General features: G+C 43.2%; 1 protein-coding gene across 1 annotated transcript; it reads left to right on the top strand.

Annotated features, from left to right (window-relative positions):
* Positions 1-5: 5 nt before the first annotated feature.
* NDUFA10 (NADH:ubiquinone oxidoreductase subunit A10) lies at positions 6-16,749 on the top strand. Its single transcript, XM_081017518.1, has 10 exons — positions 6-164; positions 2,313-2,481; positions 4,509-4,724; positions 6,142-6,228; positions 7,629-7,750; positions 8,806-8,885; positions 10,800-10,854; positions 12,445-12,530; positions 13,940-14,048; positions 16,405-16,749. The coding sequence occupies exons 1-10, from the start codon at positions 102-104 to the stop codon at positions 16,471-16,473; spliced, it is 1,056 nt and encodes a 351-aa protein (XP_080873644.1). The 5' UTR covers positions 6-101; the 3' UTR covers positions 16,474-16,749.
* Positions 16,750-18,170: the final 1,421 nt, after the last annotated feature.

The raw sequence follows: 18,170 nt of genomic DNA, 5'->3' as shown, positions 1-18,170 counted from the left end.
GTCATCGAGGCGCGACGGATTTGGCGGCGCGGGAGGCGGCGGCCTCTCTGGGAGCTGCGCTTGTCTGTCTCTCGCGGCCGCCGCTACCCTTGAGGGCCGCCATGTCCTTGGCGCCGGTGCTGCGGGCTGGCGGGGCCCGCGCGGGACTCAGCTCGCTCAGGGTGGTGAGTAGGAAGGGGGGGGGAAAGGCTTCCTTGTGGACCCGCCTTTTTCCCTCAGAGGAGCTCAAGGTGTCGCCCGCCCTCGGTTCTCCCTCTCCCACAACAACCCTGTGAGGTAGGCTAGGCCCCCCCCCCCCAGGCTCCCACCCTGCGAGGTGGACGGGGAGGAAGGATGGCGAGCAGGCCCACCTCGGGTTGGAATTGGGGCCGCATCGCTTTGGTCGACAGAAACCACTGTAGGAATTAATGGACTGGAAGCTGCCCCAGCCCCGCCCCCAATACATAGTCAATTTACTTACCTTTTTAAAACAGCGCTTTGCAGATTGCTTGTTTTGCTTACTGTATTTATATACCGCCGCAAAGCGGTTTGGGTAAAGGTCATTGCCAAACGTAAGCATCCACCTGGAGAGTTTACAGTAGATGGCAAACATTGTCACCCAAGAGGCATTTTCTGAGGGGGTTTCGGTGTTGAGGGGATTATGTTTTTCGTTTCAGGGAAGTAGTGCTTTTAGCTAAGTGCAGATTTAGGGAATCACTTAATGAGCTTAAGACTCATGCTTAAAAAACACACACACACATACCATGGAGTTGTAGGTTTACATAGAAAAGTCATTAAGATGCCTCAGATAAGGTTGGTAATATTGCAAGCAACCCTTGCTCTTTAATAATTGTCCTTTTTTAATATGATATGGAGAGGGGGCAAAGTAGCTGTCATCTTTGTAACTGATGTGAAATGTGATACTGATCTCTTGTGTGACAGAAACTTGAGATTTCTAGTTGGTACCAATGGTATTGGTTTGAAATATTTATGTCCTGCTTTATCTTGAGACAAAATAAAGTTTGCTGTTGTCTGAAGACAGTTTGGGGCCTCTGCAGGCTTCCTTGTCAGACGTTGGTGCTCCTACTGAGAAGGCCCTGATCCTATTTAGTTCCTGTTGAACTTCAGCTATTTGGGAGCACATGTATCAGAACTTCAGTTATTGAAGAAGACAGATAAGACAGTAGATAGGGGAGAAGGTGGCCCTTAAGGTGTGCAGAACCTATAGAAAATTTTGCCTATTAAGTTGTTGCTGGCAGTATTTCAGTCATTGTATGATTGTTTGAATCCATCTTAATTTGTGAATGTGACAATTGGTGACATGCTGGTATTAATGGTGGAATCTACACATATATAAAAACCGTTTTGAAAATGCTTTTTTAAAAGCGTTTTTAGAAATACAGTGGTGCCTCGCAAGACGAAATTAATCCGTTCCGCGAGTATCTTCGTCTAGCGGTTTTTTCGTCTTGCGAAGCAACCCTATTAGCGGCTTAGCGGATTAGCGCTATTAGCGGCTATTAAAGGCTTAGCGGCTTAGCTGCTAAAAGGCTATTAAAGGCTTAGCAGCTTAGAAAAAGGGGGGGGCGCGAAAAAAAATCTCAAGACTCGCAAGACATTTTCGTCTTGCGAAGCAAGCCCATAGGGAAATTCGTCCTGCGAAGTGCATTGAAAAACGGAAAACCCTTTCGTCTAGCGGGTTTTCCGTCTTGCGAGGCATTCGTCTTGCGGGGCACCACTGTACATTGAATTTTCCATAAGGCTCACCATTGCCATCTTGTGTCACATTGTATATCGCACTTAAAACACAATTAAAACGTTTTGTTTGCAGCTGTATAGCTGAGTCCAATGAAAGGAAGCTCAGTTAAAACTGGGGAGGGCTCTGTTCATTGTAAGGAGCCAGTGTGATATAGTAGTTAGAGTGCTGGACTAAGACCTGGGAGGCCAGGGATTAAATCCCCACTCAGCCTCGTAGTTCAGTGGGTGTGACCCCGGGCCTAACCTACCCCATAGGATTGTTTTACGAATTAAATGAGAAGCAGCAGAGCCATGTATGCCACCTTGAGCTCCTTGAGGGGAAAAGTTGGGATGCAATTGCAATTAATAAACAAGAAATAAATAATAGTGTTCTATTGCATTTCTGGTGAAACCAGTATAAAGCTATCTAATGACGTCTAATGTTTCTTTTTGAAAAAGTTCTGTCAGAGTTAGGTCAATACTGTGGTCCCCCCTCCAACCCCCCCCCCCCCACTGTATGGTTTTGTTGCATATAATGTTAATATGGCAGAACATTAAATCCTAAATATGGTTAATTCAATCTGATTTTCCCCTTCTAGGCAAGGCTTCATGTGAGTTCCCGGTGCAGCCTACGGTATAACTGGCTGGCATATTTTTTGGGAGAGAGAACTACTCCAAGGTTGAATGAATACAGCAAAGTCTTCACGGTGGATGGCAATCTACGAAGTGGCAAGGGCAAGCTTGCACAGCAAGTAGCAGAGAAGCTAGGCATGTACTTCTGTATTGCTGTTGGAACTCACATATAATTTGTAACCTTTTGGGTAGTGGAATGCCCTCCTTGGGGGAGGCTCACCTAGTACCACTGTTACATATCTTTAGGTTGCAGACAAAAGCATTCCTCTTAAACTAGGTCTTTGGCTATTCAAGCGGAGGTGGGGGATATTTTTTTTGCACACCCACCCTGTTTCTATTTAATTTTTGTATCGGAGCTTTGGGTGTGAGTTTCTGTTGCTGCTTCTTTGGGAAGCAGCTATGTATCAATGACAGCCCTCTTCATTCTGGTTGACTTTTGATGGCTGGCTCTGGGTTGGAGGGTTCATTTCATCTAGGCCTATTGCACAATTAACAAAACCATAGCAAACTAGTTACAAGTTATATTTTCTGCGTCAAATCTACATACGTTTGGAGACGAAGTGGAACTATTGCATCATTGCATTTATATTCCATCTTTTTCTCCAAGGAGCTTAAGGTGCATAGTTCTTCCTCTCTTCATTTAACTCCCACAACAACCCTGTGAGGCAGAACCTGACCTGGGTCACCTAGTGAGCTTCATGGCCAAGTGGGTATTTGACTCCTGTTCTCCCAGGCCCTAGTCTGATACTCTAACCATTGTACGACACTGCCTGTCTTTGTAAACAGCAAACCATCTTTGTTTATAAATGTGTGTCTATGTTTTGGCAAGTGCTGCCTCACAAGAGATGTTCCCTAATATGTGATGGAGGAGGAGAAATGCCTTGTATGAGAAAGTATCTGTCAGCCCTGTGGAATTTTGGTTGCTTATTTTAAGCATAATTAATAACTTGAAGAATCTGTTGTTAATCAGAAACACTTTTCTGTTTTGATCGCAGCAAAATGGAAGAGTAATGAAATCCCCTCTATACAAGACAGAATATGCCGAATTAGATGGTTTATCAGAAAAAATAAAGAATAAATCAAAACAGGAATTTGTTTCTAAATGGGAGGTTTTCAAAGAATATCTGAAAAATAAATATAGTAGTTTAAATTCTGTTGCAGCATTCGAGGAACTTCAGTGATAGTTGCTAGGTAGATAGAAGAAATTAGATTTATTGAGAATAAGTTTAATTATGGACAAAAATGTGTATTGCCAATACGTAATATGAATTTGAAATATGGAATAGATGGGAAGTTGGGTCTTTAGTGTTAAGACCAATAGATGTTTTATTGTTTGCCAAGAAAATTATGTGTCTATGGTTATTTTTGTAGTTTGTGTGTAATTTGGTATTCGTTTTTTTGTGTGTGTTTTTTACTTGTCAAATAAATAAATAAATAAATAAATAAATAAATTTTTTAAAAAAGAAACACTTTCTAAATTAACAAAAAAAAATTTTAATCAACTTCTAATAGCCTAGATAGGGGCATGGGTGGCACTGTGGGTTAAACCACAGAGCCTAGGACTTGCCGATCAGAAGGTCGGTGTTCGAATCCCTGCGACGGGGTGAGCTCCCGTTGCTCGGTCCCTGCTCCTGCCAACCTAGCAGTTCGAAAGCACGTCAAAGTGCAAGTAGAAAAATAGGTACCGCTCCGGCGGGAAGGTAAATGGCCTTTCCGTGTGCTGCTCTGGTTCGCCAGAAGCGGCTTAGTCATGCTGGCCACAACCCCAGAGTTGGTCACGACTGGACCTAATGGTCAGGGGTCCCTTTACCTTTACCTTTAATAGCCTAGATAATGGGGTCTTAGTGTTATATTACACTTTGATCCATCCTGATCCCTCAGGACATAAGGTGTATAAAATAAATAAATATACAACAGTGGCCATCTGGAGAAGATGGGATTTGAGAAGACTATTTTAAAAACAGAGACCTCCAATTGTCTTGCATTGGTTCGCTTCTGAAAAGTAGGTTTGGAATGGAACTTTGTTGAAGAGTGCTGTGTAGATAACGTAAAGAAAGTCCTTGCATGTGTATAGAGACGCAATTGAGCTTGTATTCTGGAGTGGCTTAAGATGAACATCAATATCTAGCTTTCCCTTTCAAATCTTTGATTGCTCTTTCCAGGTTTGCGATACTTTCCAGAAGCAGATATTCATTATGTGGACAGGGTCACAGGAGATGGAACAATATTGGATTCAAAATTCAGCGGAAATTGTAGCCTGGAGAAATTTTACAGCAGTCCTAAACACCCAGATGGAAACTCGTATCGGCTTCAAGCCTGGTTATTCAGTAACCGCCTCCTACAGTATTCTGATGCCCTGGAACACCTGCTGACCACAGGTAATGTAGTTCCTTTTGTTCCTAAATAAACTTACTAATTGAAATTTGGATTCTGTTTAGAGAAAATGTGGCAAAATGAAAACATAACTGGGAATTCACAGAGCAGCAGCCAGCCGTAGTTGGTTCTTCAGTCTTCTTCAACCTGGTGCCCTCCAGATGTTTTGGATTACAAGTCTCATTGGCTGCGGGCTTCCTGGACATTGCAGATACCAGGTTGATGGAGACTAGAACGTTTTAAGAAGTGGTACTTGTGCAATTGCAACTTGCATGATTGAAGACAGGCTGGTTGAAATTTAGCAAATTAAATGCACACATGTTTTTTCAGGAGTGAATAATAATAATAATAATAATAATAATAATAATAAATTTTTATTTATACCCCGCCCTCCCCAGCCAAGACCGGGGAGATGACAACAACAACAACAACAACAACAACAACAACAACAACAACAACTGTTATTAAGAGCAGTTGAGTTGGAGATAAATAGGTTTGGCTCATTACTAGGCCAGTGGAGTGCCATTTTGAGTAAACTCCTCTTTAGGGATAAAAATGGCTTGGTCTGGTCCTGTTCACAAGTGACACTAAAAGCACCTTGACGACTTACTTTATGCCATGATGAGTGAATGTTCTTAACACAAAGATTGCAGCTAAGTTATTTTAGAACCTGAACTTAATGCCCCCCAATAGCTGCCTATATTTGCCTATATTGACTCAAAAGCCAAGACTGGTATAGCAATGGAGATATTGCAAGAAAGTGAAATGAACTCCTTAGAGTTAAAAGAGCTTTTAAACTTTCTACCTTCCTTGCTGGGCTAGGCTTTCTTGGCGTGCTGGCTTTGGAAGCCTGGGGACAGCCCTGTGAGATCTCATGAGAGCTCGGATGGTCCTGCAGAAGCACCCCAGAGCTAACACACTGAGCTGGCCTTGCCTGCTTAAAAGTTCTCTGCCTTGCTTGGTGGGCAAGGCCTGTTTGGTACACGTTTCCAGAAGAGTAAATAGGGTGGTTTGAGTACGCATATTTTGGTGTATATGTGCCACCCCTAGAACATAATTCCTGTATAAGATCCAATTGTATTTTGAACAAATATGATCTGGAGGGTTGAGTGGTTTGCCAAAGCAGAGCACTGCACTTCCTGCCAACTTTAAGATACAATTGCAGGTTCTTCCTGTGATTAGCAGACCTTGAACATGTGGGCTTTAGGATGTAGTGTCAAGAAATTAATTATTGCATGCATAATGCTGCTTTGCAAACTGGGAGAAAATCATAATAAGAAGCAGCCTTGAGGAGCACAAGCTTTAAATAAAGGTTGCCTAAATAAAAACTTAGCCTCGCTCTAAGCCCACACCCCATAACTTGTATGAATAATATGTGATGGTGTTTCTCATTTTGAAGTTGTGATCCCTGTTTAACTTCAGGGCAAGGAGTGGTTCTGGAGCGCTCCCCCTACAGTGACTTCGTGTTCTTGGAGGCGATGTATAAGCAAGGCTACATCCACAAGAGGTGTAAGTCGTCGTTTGAATTTTTTATTTATTTAAAAGATTTATAACCCAGCCATCATCGGTACTGCTTTGGATTATGTGGGGCGAGCAAACAAGGCCCGAATCCTGTTGGAAGAAGGTAGGACTGGAACAGGGGAGCCCAACTCTAAGGTCTCTCTCTCCACTTTTCTCCCACACCTGAAACTTACCTCCCTCTGCTCTGCCCATGACCACTGTGGTATTTGTGTGTGTGTTTGGGGGGGGGGTTGTGATATAGCATCATCATGTAAGCAGAAGGAATTTACTGTTGGGTAGGAGTCTCTCCCAACCCTCCCTGGAGATTCAGGGAATTGATCTGGGATTCCCCCCCCCCCATTTTTTTCCAATTCATTATAAATCTTTTCCCAGAAGTCTTTCACCTTGGGACACGTCCACCACATGTGAAAAAAGTACCTTCTTTCTCTCTAGATTTCCAACATGTATTATCATTCATGTGGTAGATCTTTGCCAATTTTACTGGGGTTAAGTACCACCTATACATCATTTTCATGATGTTTTCTTTTAATACAGTACATGCAGTAAACTTAACCCCTTTCTTCCATAACCTTTCCCAATCTTCCAACATTATATTATGTCCAACATCTCTTGCCCAGTCAGTCATTACCCATTTAACTTGTTCATCCTTTGTATGCCACTCCAGCAACAAATTATACATTTTAGACAAATTCTAAACTTTAGTATCTAACAACTCCGTTTCCAATTTGGTTTTTTCCGTTGCAAAACCATTTTTCTTATCAAGCTTATACAATTCATTAATTTGATAATATTGTAACCAATCCAGTTTATCTTTAATTTGATCAAATGGTTTTAATTTAAATCCTTCATTATCTTCCAACAGTAAATCCGAATATCTCAACCATTTGTTTTCCATATTTAACTTTTTCTGGGCCTTTGTTTCCATTGGGAATATCCACCTGGGTGTTTTCCTTTCTAGGAGATCTTTGTACCTAATCCATACATTATATAGCGCAATCTGGGACTTTTTACTTGCAAGGCAGACACACTATGACCTCTGAGCTAGGCAATGAGGGAGCTCCTTGGCTTGTCCTTGTACAAAGAGTTGCTGTGTTCTTGGCGTGTGCTGATCTAACCGCATAGCTTCCTGGCTCTTGGGTAGGAGAATGAGGGAGCAGAGAGAGTTGCAGCAGGAGGAAGGGGACTTGCTGGGTCATCTGCAAGCGATTTTTAATTTTTTGACTCTCCAAAGGTGGTCTCACAGGCACAATGTGATACAGTGGGACATTTCAGTACGCATCTGCTACAGAGTGGTTTGAATAGCTGGTGTAAAACTTTCCATTTTCTCTGCCTGAAACAAGATGTGCCTTTAGCTGACGAAAACATTCTCTTGCTGGCTTTCTTTCTAGGCGTGGAGCACTACGATACAATGAAGGATCTTAGTCTTTCTGATTTCTTGCCCCCTCACCTGACCATTTATATTGACGTACCTGTCTCAGAAGTAATTAAAAGGATTGAAGAGAGAGGCAAGGTATGCTTGGTTTGGGCGGGCGAATAATATTGTGTTCTATAAGCCCGCAACTTACACACATTTAACTTGTGCACATTCAGCTTTATCACCTTGGCAAAATAACAAATAAAAGAGGTGGAAAGCAAGAGAGTGTACGGGGGGGGGGGGGGAGAGACTTTGGCCATCCCACCGACCATTGAACCCAGTGTGTTTTGACTACATGCGATTTTGGCTTTAGGTGTGATCCCAGGGTTGTAACCCCCACGTGAGTTGCGGGCTTAGTGTATTAGTCTGACAAAGAGTGCTGCTTCTCCAGAAGTGTAGAACTTGTGGTGCCTACAAATCACTTTAGGGTGTGGAAGACTGCCCTCGTAGGAATATATTACGTTTTAACTCTGCAAGTCGGCTTGCTTCCTTATTTATATGAAGCATTTTTGCCAACCTCTTGGGCTGAAAAGGTTTGCAGAGTGGTTTACAGAAGGCAATAAAACAAGGCAGTCCATGCCCTAGGGGTTTATAATTAAAACATACAAGGCAAAAGGAAAAGGGGATGAGGAGGGAAGAGGAAAACAAGCAAACCCAGACACTGTTTGTTAAAGTTGCACAGTTTCTTCTTACAATGGCCAGGTGGAATGGGAACATTTCAGGGTGGGGGAGAGGAGCTGATCTCAGCTGAGTGGAAGGAATGAGTGGTTCCACTTCCATCTCCTTCTGCTCTAGCAGAGTGGGGAGAACCATGTATGCCACTTGAGTGCCTTGGAGGAAACGGTGAGTTAGGAAAGCAGTAAATAAATAATAATGTTACAGAAGCATCTTGTGGTGTGACTTTTCGTCCCTCCCCTACTGGTATTACTAAAGGGCAAGAGGGAAAGACCTGCCTGGACAAGTGCATCTTCTGACTTTGATCAGCACTGCATTGGTACAAATACTCAACTTTATAATTCTGAAGCCTCTCTGGAAATTCTAGATGTTATAATAAAGGTGATAGTTAAATGACTTCAGCTGGTCAAATGAATACAGCAGCAGTAGCTTCGGTCACATTGAGTTTGAATGTGTGATTTGATTTTATTTTAAAGCCGTATGAAAAGAAAGTATCACCTGCGTATCTTCAGAGCATTGAAGATGGCTACAAGAAATCTTTCCTGCCTCAGATAAGGTTAGTACGTGTTAACACGAAACAAGCACCGTTTAGTAAAACCGCTGTACATCAGCAGCTTTGTGTCATACTGTTTGTATTCTGGTTTTTAATGTACGATTGGCCTTTTAAATTACAGTGCAAATCTCAGCTTTGCTCTCTGTCAAAGAACTGAAAGAAAAGAACTGGATTGTGCTTCCCTCTTGGGTGTTTCCATTCTGATCTGTCTTAACCCTCTTTGCTCTACTTTCTCTGCCTTGTGCCACCCTTGCCAGGTTCACATCTGGCTGCGCTCTTTTTGCCCCATTTCAAGTCGCTTCTGGACTTCTACTCCCACATCTTCAGGTGTGGCCTGTCTTAGTTGGTTCTTCATCTTCACACTGCATTTGTTTTTGCCCCCTTCCTGTCCTGTCCAAATCTACATCTTCTTAATTTTGCTTTCCAAACAACTCAATTTACACATTCTTTTCCGCCACGTTATTTCAGACACTTCCACTTACCTTTGAAGAGATTAACTTAATTACTTCTTTTTTAAAAATTCTGTTTTGCTGCACCTTTCTGTTTCTGCTGTGGATCCTCCACCTTCCCAGATTCTTAACTCCTGTACTTGCTTAACCCATTTCAACAAGGGATTTCTTACTTTTAACTAATATTTTGTTTCTTGTATGTTTTTAGGCTATCATTCTGCAAGTTGGAATTTATTTAATAAAACAATTTATATCTCGCCTTTCTGTGTTATTGAAAACATTCAAGGCATATTTAGTTGTTCTTGATTCCTGCATTGCTGGGGGTTGGACTAGATGACTCCTGGGTCCCTTCCAACTCTACAATTCTCTGATTTTGTAGCTTTCCCCTTCCGTATTTATTTCTTTATTTCTTATAAAAATGTTTATGTACCACTACGTCATAAAAAAAGTTATCACAGAAGTTAAACATAAAGCCATACAATAAAAGTCATAAAGAAGTTAAAAGCAGGCATCAGTTAACCATTGTGGAGGGATGTGTTCTTAATTGCCTGCACAGGCCTGGTGGCATAGAAAAGTTTTCAACAGGCATTTAAAAGTTGGCACAGAAGGTGCTTGCTGAATCTCTAGTGGCAGGGCATTCCACAAGACTGGGCCAATGACACTAAAGGCTCAGCTTGTTGTCAAACGAGCCTCACCAAAATCTGCGATTACAGCTGTGTCTCTCAGCCGCTGTCGCCCTCCACCCCACCCTCTCCCAAGCATGTTGTTGTTGAAAGGTTGTTGTGTTACCCCAGAGATGTCCTGCTGCCCCTCCAGAATCCATTCTCATCTCCTGCAGTTCTGGGATATGGCACATTCTGTAGCGACTCCATGACATACATGCAGTATGTGATTTGGGGGTTGCCTCTTGTTTCCCGAGACCATATAACACTGGTCCTGAAAGATCTTCATTGGCTCCCAGTACGTTTCCGAGCACAATTCAAAGTGTTGGTGCTGACCTCTAAAGCCCTAAACAGCATCGGTCCTATATACCTGAAGGAGTGTCTCCACCCCCATCTTCCAGCTGAGGTCCAGCGCCGAGGGCCTTCTGGTGGTTCCCTTGCTGCGAGAAGTGAGGTTACAGGGAACCAGGCAGAGGGCCTTCTCGGCAGTGGCGCCTGCCCTGTGGAACGCCCTCCCACCAGATGTCAAGGCAATAAACAACTATCTGACTTTTAGAAGACATCTGAAGGCAGTCCTGTTTAGGGAAGTTTTTAATGTCTGACGCTGTATTGTTTTAATATGCAGTTGGGAGCCGCCCAGAGTGGCTGGGAAAACCCATCCACATGGGCCGGGGTATAAATAATAAGTTATTATTACTATTACTATTACTATTACTATTACTATATTACTATTACTGTTACTGTTACTATTATTATTTTCCTCCATATCAAATAAAGTGATTTAATGTTACCTTGTTTCCTTCTAGTGAGACTTCTGAGGTCTTGCAGTATACCACAAGCGAGGCTGAACATGTGGAAAAAGTAAGTTGCCTTGAGCTGTCTCTCTCTTTGTGTGACCTCTTTTGCAGGATCCCTTCCATTGCTCTGATGGTGGTGGAGGCTGCTTGTGTGTTTATTGTCCATCTTTCCAGCTTTGCTTTGTCAGGTTCAGGAAGGATGAAATAAAGTGGGCATGTTCAGAGAAGTGCAGCTAGACTAGCAGAGCAAGCCGTTTCCAACACCCCCTGCCTGCTCGATCTAGCCAGGGCGGGTGTGTGTGTGTGTGTGTGTGTGTGTGTGAGAGAGAGAGAGAGAGAGAGAGAGAGAGAGAGAGATTTCTCCTTTATTCCATTGTATTTCCTCCCTCTTGGTTTCTGTGGAAGTGGGAGTGAACTAACTGCATCAGCTGGAAGCTGACAGGTCTTTGTGCAACAAGCCTTTCAAGTAGGGAATTTCCCAGTCTGCATCTATATCAGAATTGGTTTTTGGATGTTTTTATTGTTTTATCAATCTGTCAGGGATTCTTTAGCTGTGATTCCTGCATTATAGGGGGTTGGATTAGATGACCCTTGGGGTTCCTTCCAGCTCTGCAGTTCTATGATTTTAAGAAAAGCAATGTGGCCGTCCCTGGAGCAAGTGTTGCATTAAGCTTACAAAAGGCCTTGAATTCCTAGTGTGTTTTATCGCACATGCACCTTCACCTCTTCCCCTGGAGTATTGGGGGAGCTGTAGGAAGTAGGTGGCAAGAATCTGTCCCTTTGACTTCCAGTGAGGGTCAGAGGAGAGTGTCCTTTCCCCTGCAAGTGATCGAAGGGACTGCTCATGGCTGAATGGAAGAACACCGCTTTTGCATGCAGAAGTTCTCAGATGGCTTCCTTGGTGATACTGCAGTGGTGTCTATGCTATGAAGTTATTCATATTGTGCTTTATTATTTTTCTGTGCGTGTGATGCTGAACTGTTAGCCACTTTGTGTTCCCACTGGGAAGGTAGGCAAATCGCAGTATGATTGTGTCTTGTGGTGGGGGCATTCCATTCCAGGGATGGCACATAGATGCAAAAATGTGTATATCTGAACCAGTCCCTTGGAGCTGCCCCCTACACAGACCATCCTTACCTTCTAAGCAAGGCAGAGATTTGATTGTACTGTAAACCAAAATATGGGGGGGGGGGTGAGTTACAGGATATTGACTTGCTGGGAACAGGAATTGCTCAGCCTCTCGTTTCCTTTCTAATCACCTTGCCTGAACTCTGCACTTAATGGAGTTCCTTGTTGCAGATTTTAGACGAGGCATCCCCAACCTTCGGCCCTCCAGATGTTTTGGACTACAATTCCCATCATCCCTGACCACTGGTCCTGCTAGCTAGGGATCATGGGAGTTGTAGGCCAAAACATCTGGAGGGCCGCAGGTTGGGGGTGCCTGTTTTAGACTTCCCACCGCATTTCATTCCAGTTCGTTCTCCAGGTTAAGCTGATTTTTAAAAACCCATCGAAACTCCGTACTTTAATGTCTGTGGTGCCGCATTTACCCCTTGGTCATCTTGGCCTTGCAGCCTTGTGGTAGCAAAGAAGCTCAGATGTCCTTGTGGAGAGCTGGCTGGTTGCATTGATGCTAATCCTTTTCTCTTGGCAGGTGATAGAAGATATTGAGTACCTGAAGTTCAACAAGGGACCTTGGCCCGAACAGGACGATGTCTCTTTTCATCACTTGAGGGTTCTGTAAGGATGGACTTTCTAACTAGTCTCCTTTCATGTTGCATCTCTTTCTACAGAAGCATCTCAGAGCCGCCTCCTGCTGCGGAGTGTGGCACAGCTTTAATGTTTCAGAATTGAATACATACAGCAGTGTTTCCTATATATTGGATTATTTCCCCCCCCCCCCAATGCAAAATTACAACAAAAATTACAAACATAAAATCCAAAAGAAGAAGAAACCCAAAACAAAACCATACCTACAAAGAAAACCATGCCATCATAATAATCTTTATGTACATATTGACTTCCTTCCTCTGTTTTGAGACCTCAAAATTTTTAATCTTTCTGAATTGTTGTGTCTAATGTAAATTACCTCTATCTTTATACCTTTCGCACCGTTTTTCAATTTCTTTAACCCTGCAAAGCTTCATTCGTTACATACTGATATGCAATGTTTTTTCTTATATTATTTAACACAATCCCATTCTTTTGCTAATTTTTGGTCTGATTGTCCCCTTAAGAATGCTGTGAATCTTGCCAAATTTATATATTCACAAAGTTTAATTTGCCTTTCTTTTATTGATGGGATTTCCCCCCCTCCCAGTTTTTTGCTATGAGCATCCTGGCAGCTGTTGTCGCATAGAGGAAAACTTTCCTTTGATTGCCAGGAATATCGTTTGTAATTATTCCTAAAAGGAATACCTCCTGTTTTTTACTAAAAGATATTTTAAACATCTTTTTGATTTCTTCATATATTTCATTCCAAAATTGTTTAATAGGTCGGCATTCCCACCACATGTGAAACATTGTTCCTATTTCTTTCTTGCATCTCCAACAGGTATTTGATTTATAAATTTTTGCCAATTGGATTATCAAGGCATACTCTTGATATATTTTTATTTTTTTATCTAGGATTGAAGTTGGAGGTGCTTCACAGTGGGGATTGCCTTCCCCTCAGGGGATGCTAACCTTGGTTTTTTATGCCCTCTGATTAGCAGCCAAGAGCAATGACTTGCAGAGGTGCAGTGGGCCTCTCCTATGGACAATACAGCTGCATTTCTGTGCCCTAGTTAATGGGCCACTCAGTTGCTAGGTAGAGATGCCCACCCTGTGCAGAGGCAAAGCAGAGTAGTGACTCATGCAGAGAGGCAGCAAGCACCCTTTGAAGCTGGTACTTAATTCAAGCCCAAGCCGAGAAAGGAGAAAAGCTGCTTGTCTATCCTGCTCTGTGGAACTCTGGCCTGCTTTTGGGTGAGTGGGTGGGTGGTAAACTCTGATGTTGATAGATTGAAAGGAGCATCTTATCTCCTTACCCCCCCCCCAAAAAACCTGTCATTTTTCTCTCTCTCCCCCCCCCCCCAGTGTGAATTCCCAAAGCTGCTGCCTTTTCAGTAAGCATAACCAAGTTGCTGTTGTTATTTTTTGCATGTTAGGGCACAGGACAAGTACAGTGTGATCCTTCCCACTACTCTCCCTTTCTACATACCTGAAATCACAGTGGGAGGCCTCGATGCTGACAAAGCGTTTACTGAATACAAGGAGGTAAGAGGAGAACATTCAGTGGTGGTACAGCAAAATGTAATTTTGGAAGGTGGCAGAAGAGGAACTCCCAAGAGACATCCTGCATATTTTAGGTTTAAGGTCCAGCATGCTGGTACTTTTTCATGGTGATGGGCTGTGAACCTTCATCTTGTCAATGTTCTTTTGGTTTTATGCTCGGATACTTCAGGTGCCTTGTACATACCACCCGTCTTTTTCAATTCAGCAATTTTTAAAATGAGGTTGTTTGATCCTCAGCTCAGCTTTTAGATCTGTAGCCTGAGAGAGGTGGTATTTTGCACACACAAAAATGTACAACTGGAAAAATTGGAAAAGTGGTATAATACAGAGTGGCTTGCCAAATTATTGGAGTATTACAATATATCCATATCGGAAGGATCTCAAAAGAGAAGATAGACAAGGACTGGAAGGTGTTTAAAGGATATTTGCAAAATCATATTGAAAAATCAGAACTCCTATTAGAATAAATAAGTTCCGTTATAAATACTGAAATACTAAATAAGATGGGTAACAATGTGCAACGGAAAAAGAAGTAGAAAGTTGGTTTAAAAGTGTGTGAAAGAAAGTAATAGAAGTGGAAAGAAATTGCAATTGAGTAGATTGGAAGTCTAACACAAGGGTGGGGTGAGGGATGGTGGTGGGAAAAGTATGTGTGGGATTGAGTGTGGGTATGTATGAATATTTTTAAGGATTGTATAAAATGTATGTTTGTATATTTGTAATATGTTTTAATGTTGAATTATTTTAATAGAATGAATGTAAAAAATGTTTTTTTTAAATGTACACTGTTATGAAACAATAACTTGCGCCCAATCCCCCCCAAGAATTCTGAAACTTGCAGTTTTCTTAAAAAGGATTCTCTGGAGATCTGCAGCTGCGGTTCTTCATACAGCACTTAAACTTTGGCTCTCCCGCAGGAGGCAGTGATGGCCACCAACTTAGATGGCTTTAAAAGAGGATTAGAGAATTTTCTGAAGGAAAGGACTGTTGATGGCTTACTAGCTATGCTCTGCCTCCACAGTCAGAGACAACAATGCTTCTGAATGCCAGTTGCTGGGAACCACAGGAGGAGAAAGGGCTTTCATTCTCAGATCCTGCTTGCAGGCTTCCCATAGAGGCATCTGGCTGGCCACTGTGAAAACAGGAAGCTGGACTAGATGGGCCATTGGCCTGATCCAGTAGCCAGGCTCTTCTAATATTCTTATGAGACAACCAGAGAGGAGAGGGAATGGCTATCAGTCCATTATAAGTTTGCGGGGTCAGTGTTTTCCACAGCCTGCTAAAAAAAAACCCTATGTTGAAAAACTCTGTTCAGTTCTGTTTGCCATCCTCCAAAGGGCTCTGAAAGGGCAACCAAAATATCATGAAGCTGGAACAGCTCCCTATGAAGGATGGCTACCACCTCGTGCCCACGTGGTCAGGCTTTTTCCAAGGAGAAAGGAACATTTTATTATGACAACACACTTAAGAAGAGTGTGTGTGTGTGATGAGAACATGACAAGAGGTGCATAAAACCATGCATAGTATAGAGAAAGTGGAATGAGAGCAGCTTTCTCTGCCTCTCATATAATGCTAGAACCTAATGGGGTCATAAGAGATGCGGGTGGCGCTGTGGGTTAAACCACAGAGCCTAGGACTTGCCGATCAGAAGGTCGGCGGTTCGAATCCCGGCAACGGGGTGAGCTCCCGTTGCTCGGTCCCTGCTCCTGCCAACCTAGCAGTTTGAAAGCACGTCAAAGTGCAAGTAGATAAATAGGTACCGCTCTGGCGGGAAGGTAAACGGCGTTTCCGTGCGCTGTTCTGGTTCGCCAGAAGCGGCTTAGTCATGCTGGTCACATGACCCGGAAGCTGTATGCCAGCTCCCTCGGCCAGTAAAGCGAGATGAGTTCCGCAACCCCAGAGTCGGCCCCGACTGGACCTAATGGTCGGGTCCCTTTACCTTAATGGGGTCATGCAGTGAAGCTAAACATTGGAGAAGCCGAAGGAAGAACTTTTTAATGCTGTGCCGCCACCGTGGAATTGGCTCTCACAAGATGTCGTGGCAGCCACCACCTTTGAAAAGGGAATTGTTTATGGCTACGAGCCACAGCGACAATATTCTTCTGCCTGTTTTCCTGGAGTCGGTATGCCTCTGAATGTCACTTGCCGGGAATCTAAAGTTCAGGAGAAAACTGCTGTGGCGCTCGGGTCTCCCTTCCCATAGCCACCTGGCTAGCCACAGTGGGAACAGGATGCTTTGGCCTGATCCAGCAGGCCTGCTCTTATGTTTTCAGGGGAGTGATGACAAGAGTGAAGCTGTGCCCTTATCCTCATGGATCTTCTGTGCTTTCTACTGCAGCTTCCTGGACGTAAATACGAACAAGGCTACAACGCTGAGGCTGGCGACAAATGGATCTGGCTGAAATAATGGGTTGGTGGAGCTCCTGTTATCAGCCTGCCTTTTGTGGGTGATGCCTGAAGCTGGACCGACACGACCAGGTCATTGTCGAATGACCTTGAAAAGAACGAAATCTAAATCGCCTCCCATGCAAAGTAATTCTCAACTGAATCCCATTAGGAAGACTGATAAGTGATTGGCATGGCAGGTAGGCATGGCCCTGGGAATGTGGTCTTATCATCAAAATGGTGGCTGGTCCAGGAGCTTGGCTGGATTTCGATGAAATAAAACCCTTTACTCGTGCTATTTTCTTGGTGAGCATTTTTCTTTGCACAGCACATAGTTAAACTATGGAACTCGCTCCCGCAGGAAGTGGTGTTGGCTGTCAACTTGGAAGGCTTAAAAAGAGAATTAGACACATTCATGGAGCAGAGGGCTATCGATGGCAGCCAGCCACAATGCCTGCATAGTCGGAGGCAGCAATGCTTCTGAATTCCAGCTGGTGGAAACCACAGGAGGGGAAAATGTGATTGTGTTTGAATCCTGCTTGCAAGTTTCCCAGAAGAGGCATCTGGTTGGCCACTGTGAGAACAGGGTGCTGGACTAGATGGGTCCGTGGCCTGATCCAGCAGCTTCTTCTGTGTTCTTTCAGCAGGTTGTATGTGCAGTTACCTGAAGGCCCAGTCTGGCTCAGGAAGAATAGTGTGCAGTCTCAGAGTAGATTGCTAGATTTCTCTTCTAGTGCCTGTGGTCTGTTGTCTTAGAAGTGGCTGGGCAGTGTCTTTTTTTTAATTTTTTTTTTAGGAGGAATGTGCCAGGGAGGGCTTGAAAAATGACCAGTTCCCTCTATCCTCATCCAAACGTTTTCTTAGTGAGCATTTCTCACTTTTTCCTGCATTGGTTACTTCCAGACTGGAACGCTGCAAAGCCCTCTGTGTGGGGCTTCCCTTGCGCTTGATCTGGAAGCTGTAGTTAGTGCAGAATGCTGCAGCAAGATTGCTGACAGAGTGAGGCCTTGTCAGCATAGAACACCTTTGCTCAGAGATTTGCACTACTTGCAAGATCACATTAGCGCATAGATACCCACTCAATTGACAGAACTGGAACAGTTACAGGTTCCATATAATACTCATTTCGTATTTGTAAGAAATTAATTTTTTAGTGTGGCAGCGGCTACACTCTGGGATTCCCTGCCATTTGATATCAGGCAGGTGCTTCCACTGTACTCTTTCTGGTTCTGTGCCCAGAAGATTTTTATTTAGACAAGGCTACCCAGACATGTAGAATATTGCTATATGTTTTAATCTGTTTTCAATTTATTGTTTTGCTTTAGGGTTTTTGCTAGTAATTATTTTATTTCATTCTGTTTGTAAATTGCTTGGAGGCTTTGTTTTGTTTTTAATGATCAAACGGTGCATAGTTTTTATGAAATAATAAACAGAGGAGAGGCTAGAAAGGATTTAACAGTGTGTGCAGCTCTTACATCAGTCCTGACAAACAAATAACAAAGCAAGGACAAGACCTTTTTGAATAAAGCCACTTCACATTTAATTAAAAGGGGGTGGGGGTTAGAGAGGAAATCATTTTCACACAGATTCTGACATCAGCCGAAGTGGGTGGTGGAATAGGGTAGGCCGCTCTTCGCACTAGGAGGTCCTTATTTATAGATATGCTCACAGAATAGCAGTGAAAAGCAAGTAGAGGCCGGTGACTTCTAATAAATTACA

Source organism: Podarcis pityusensis (assembly GCF_964106645.2).
Source record: "Podarcis pityusensis genome assembly, chromosome: 8".
Classification (NCBI taxonomy): Eukaryota; Metazoa; Chordata; class Lepidosauria; order Squamata; family Lacertidae; genus Podarcis; species Podarcis pityusensis.
Note: the sequence above shows the minus strand (reverse complement) of the source record. Positions and strands in the feature narration are given on the sequence as shown.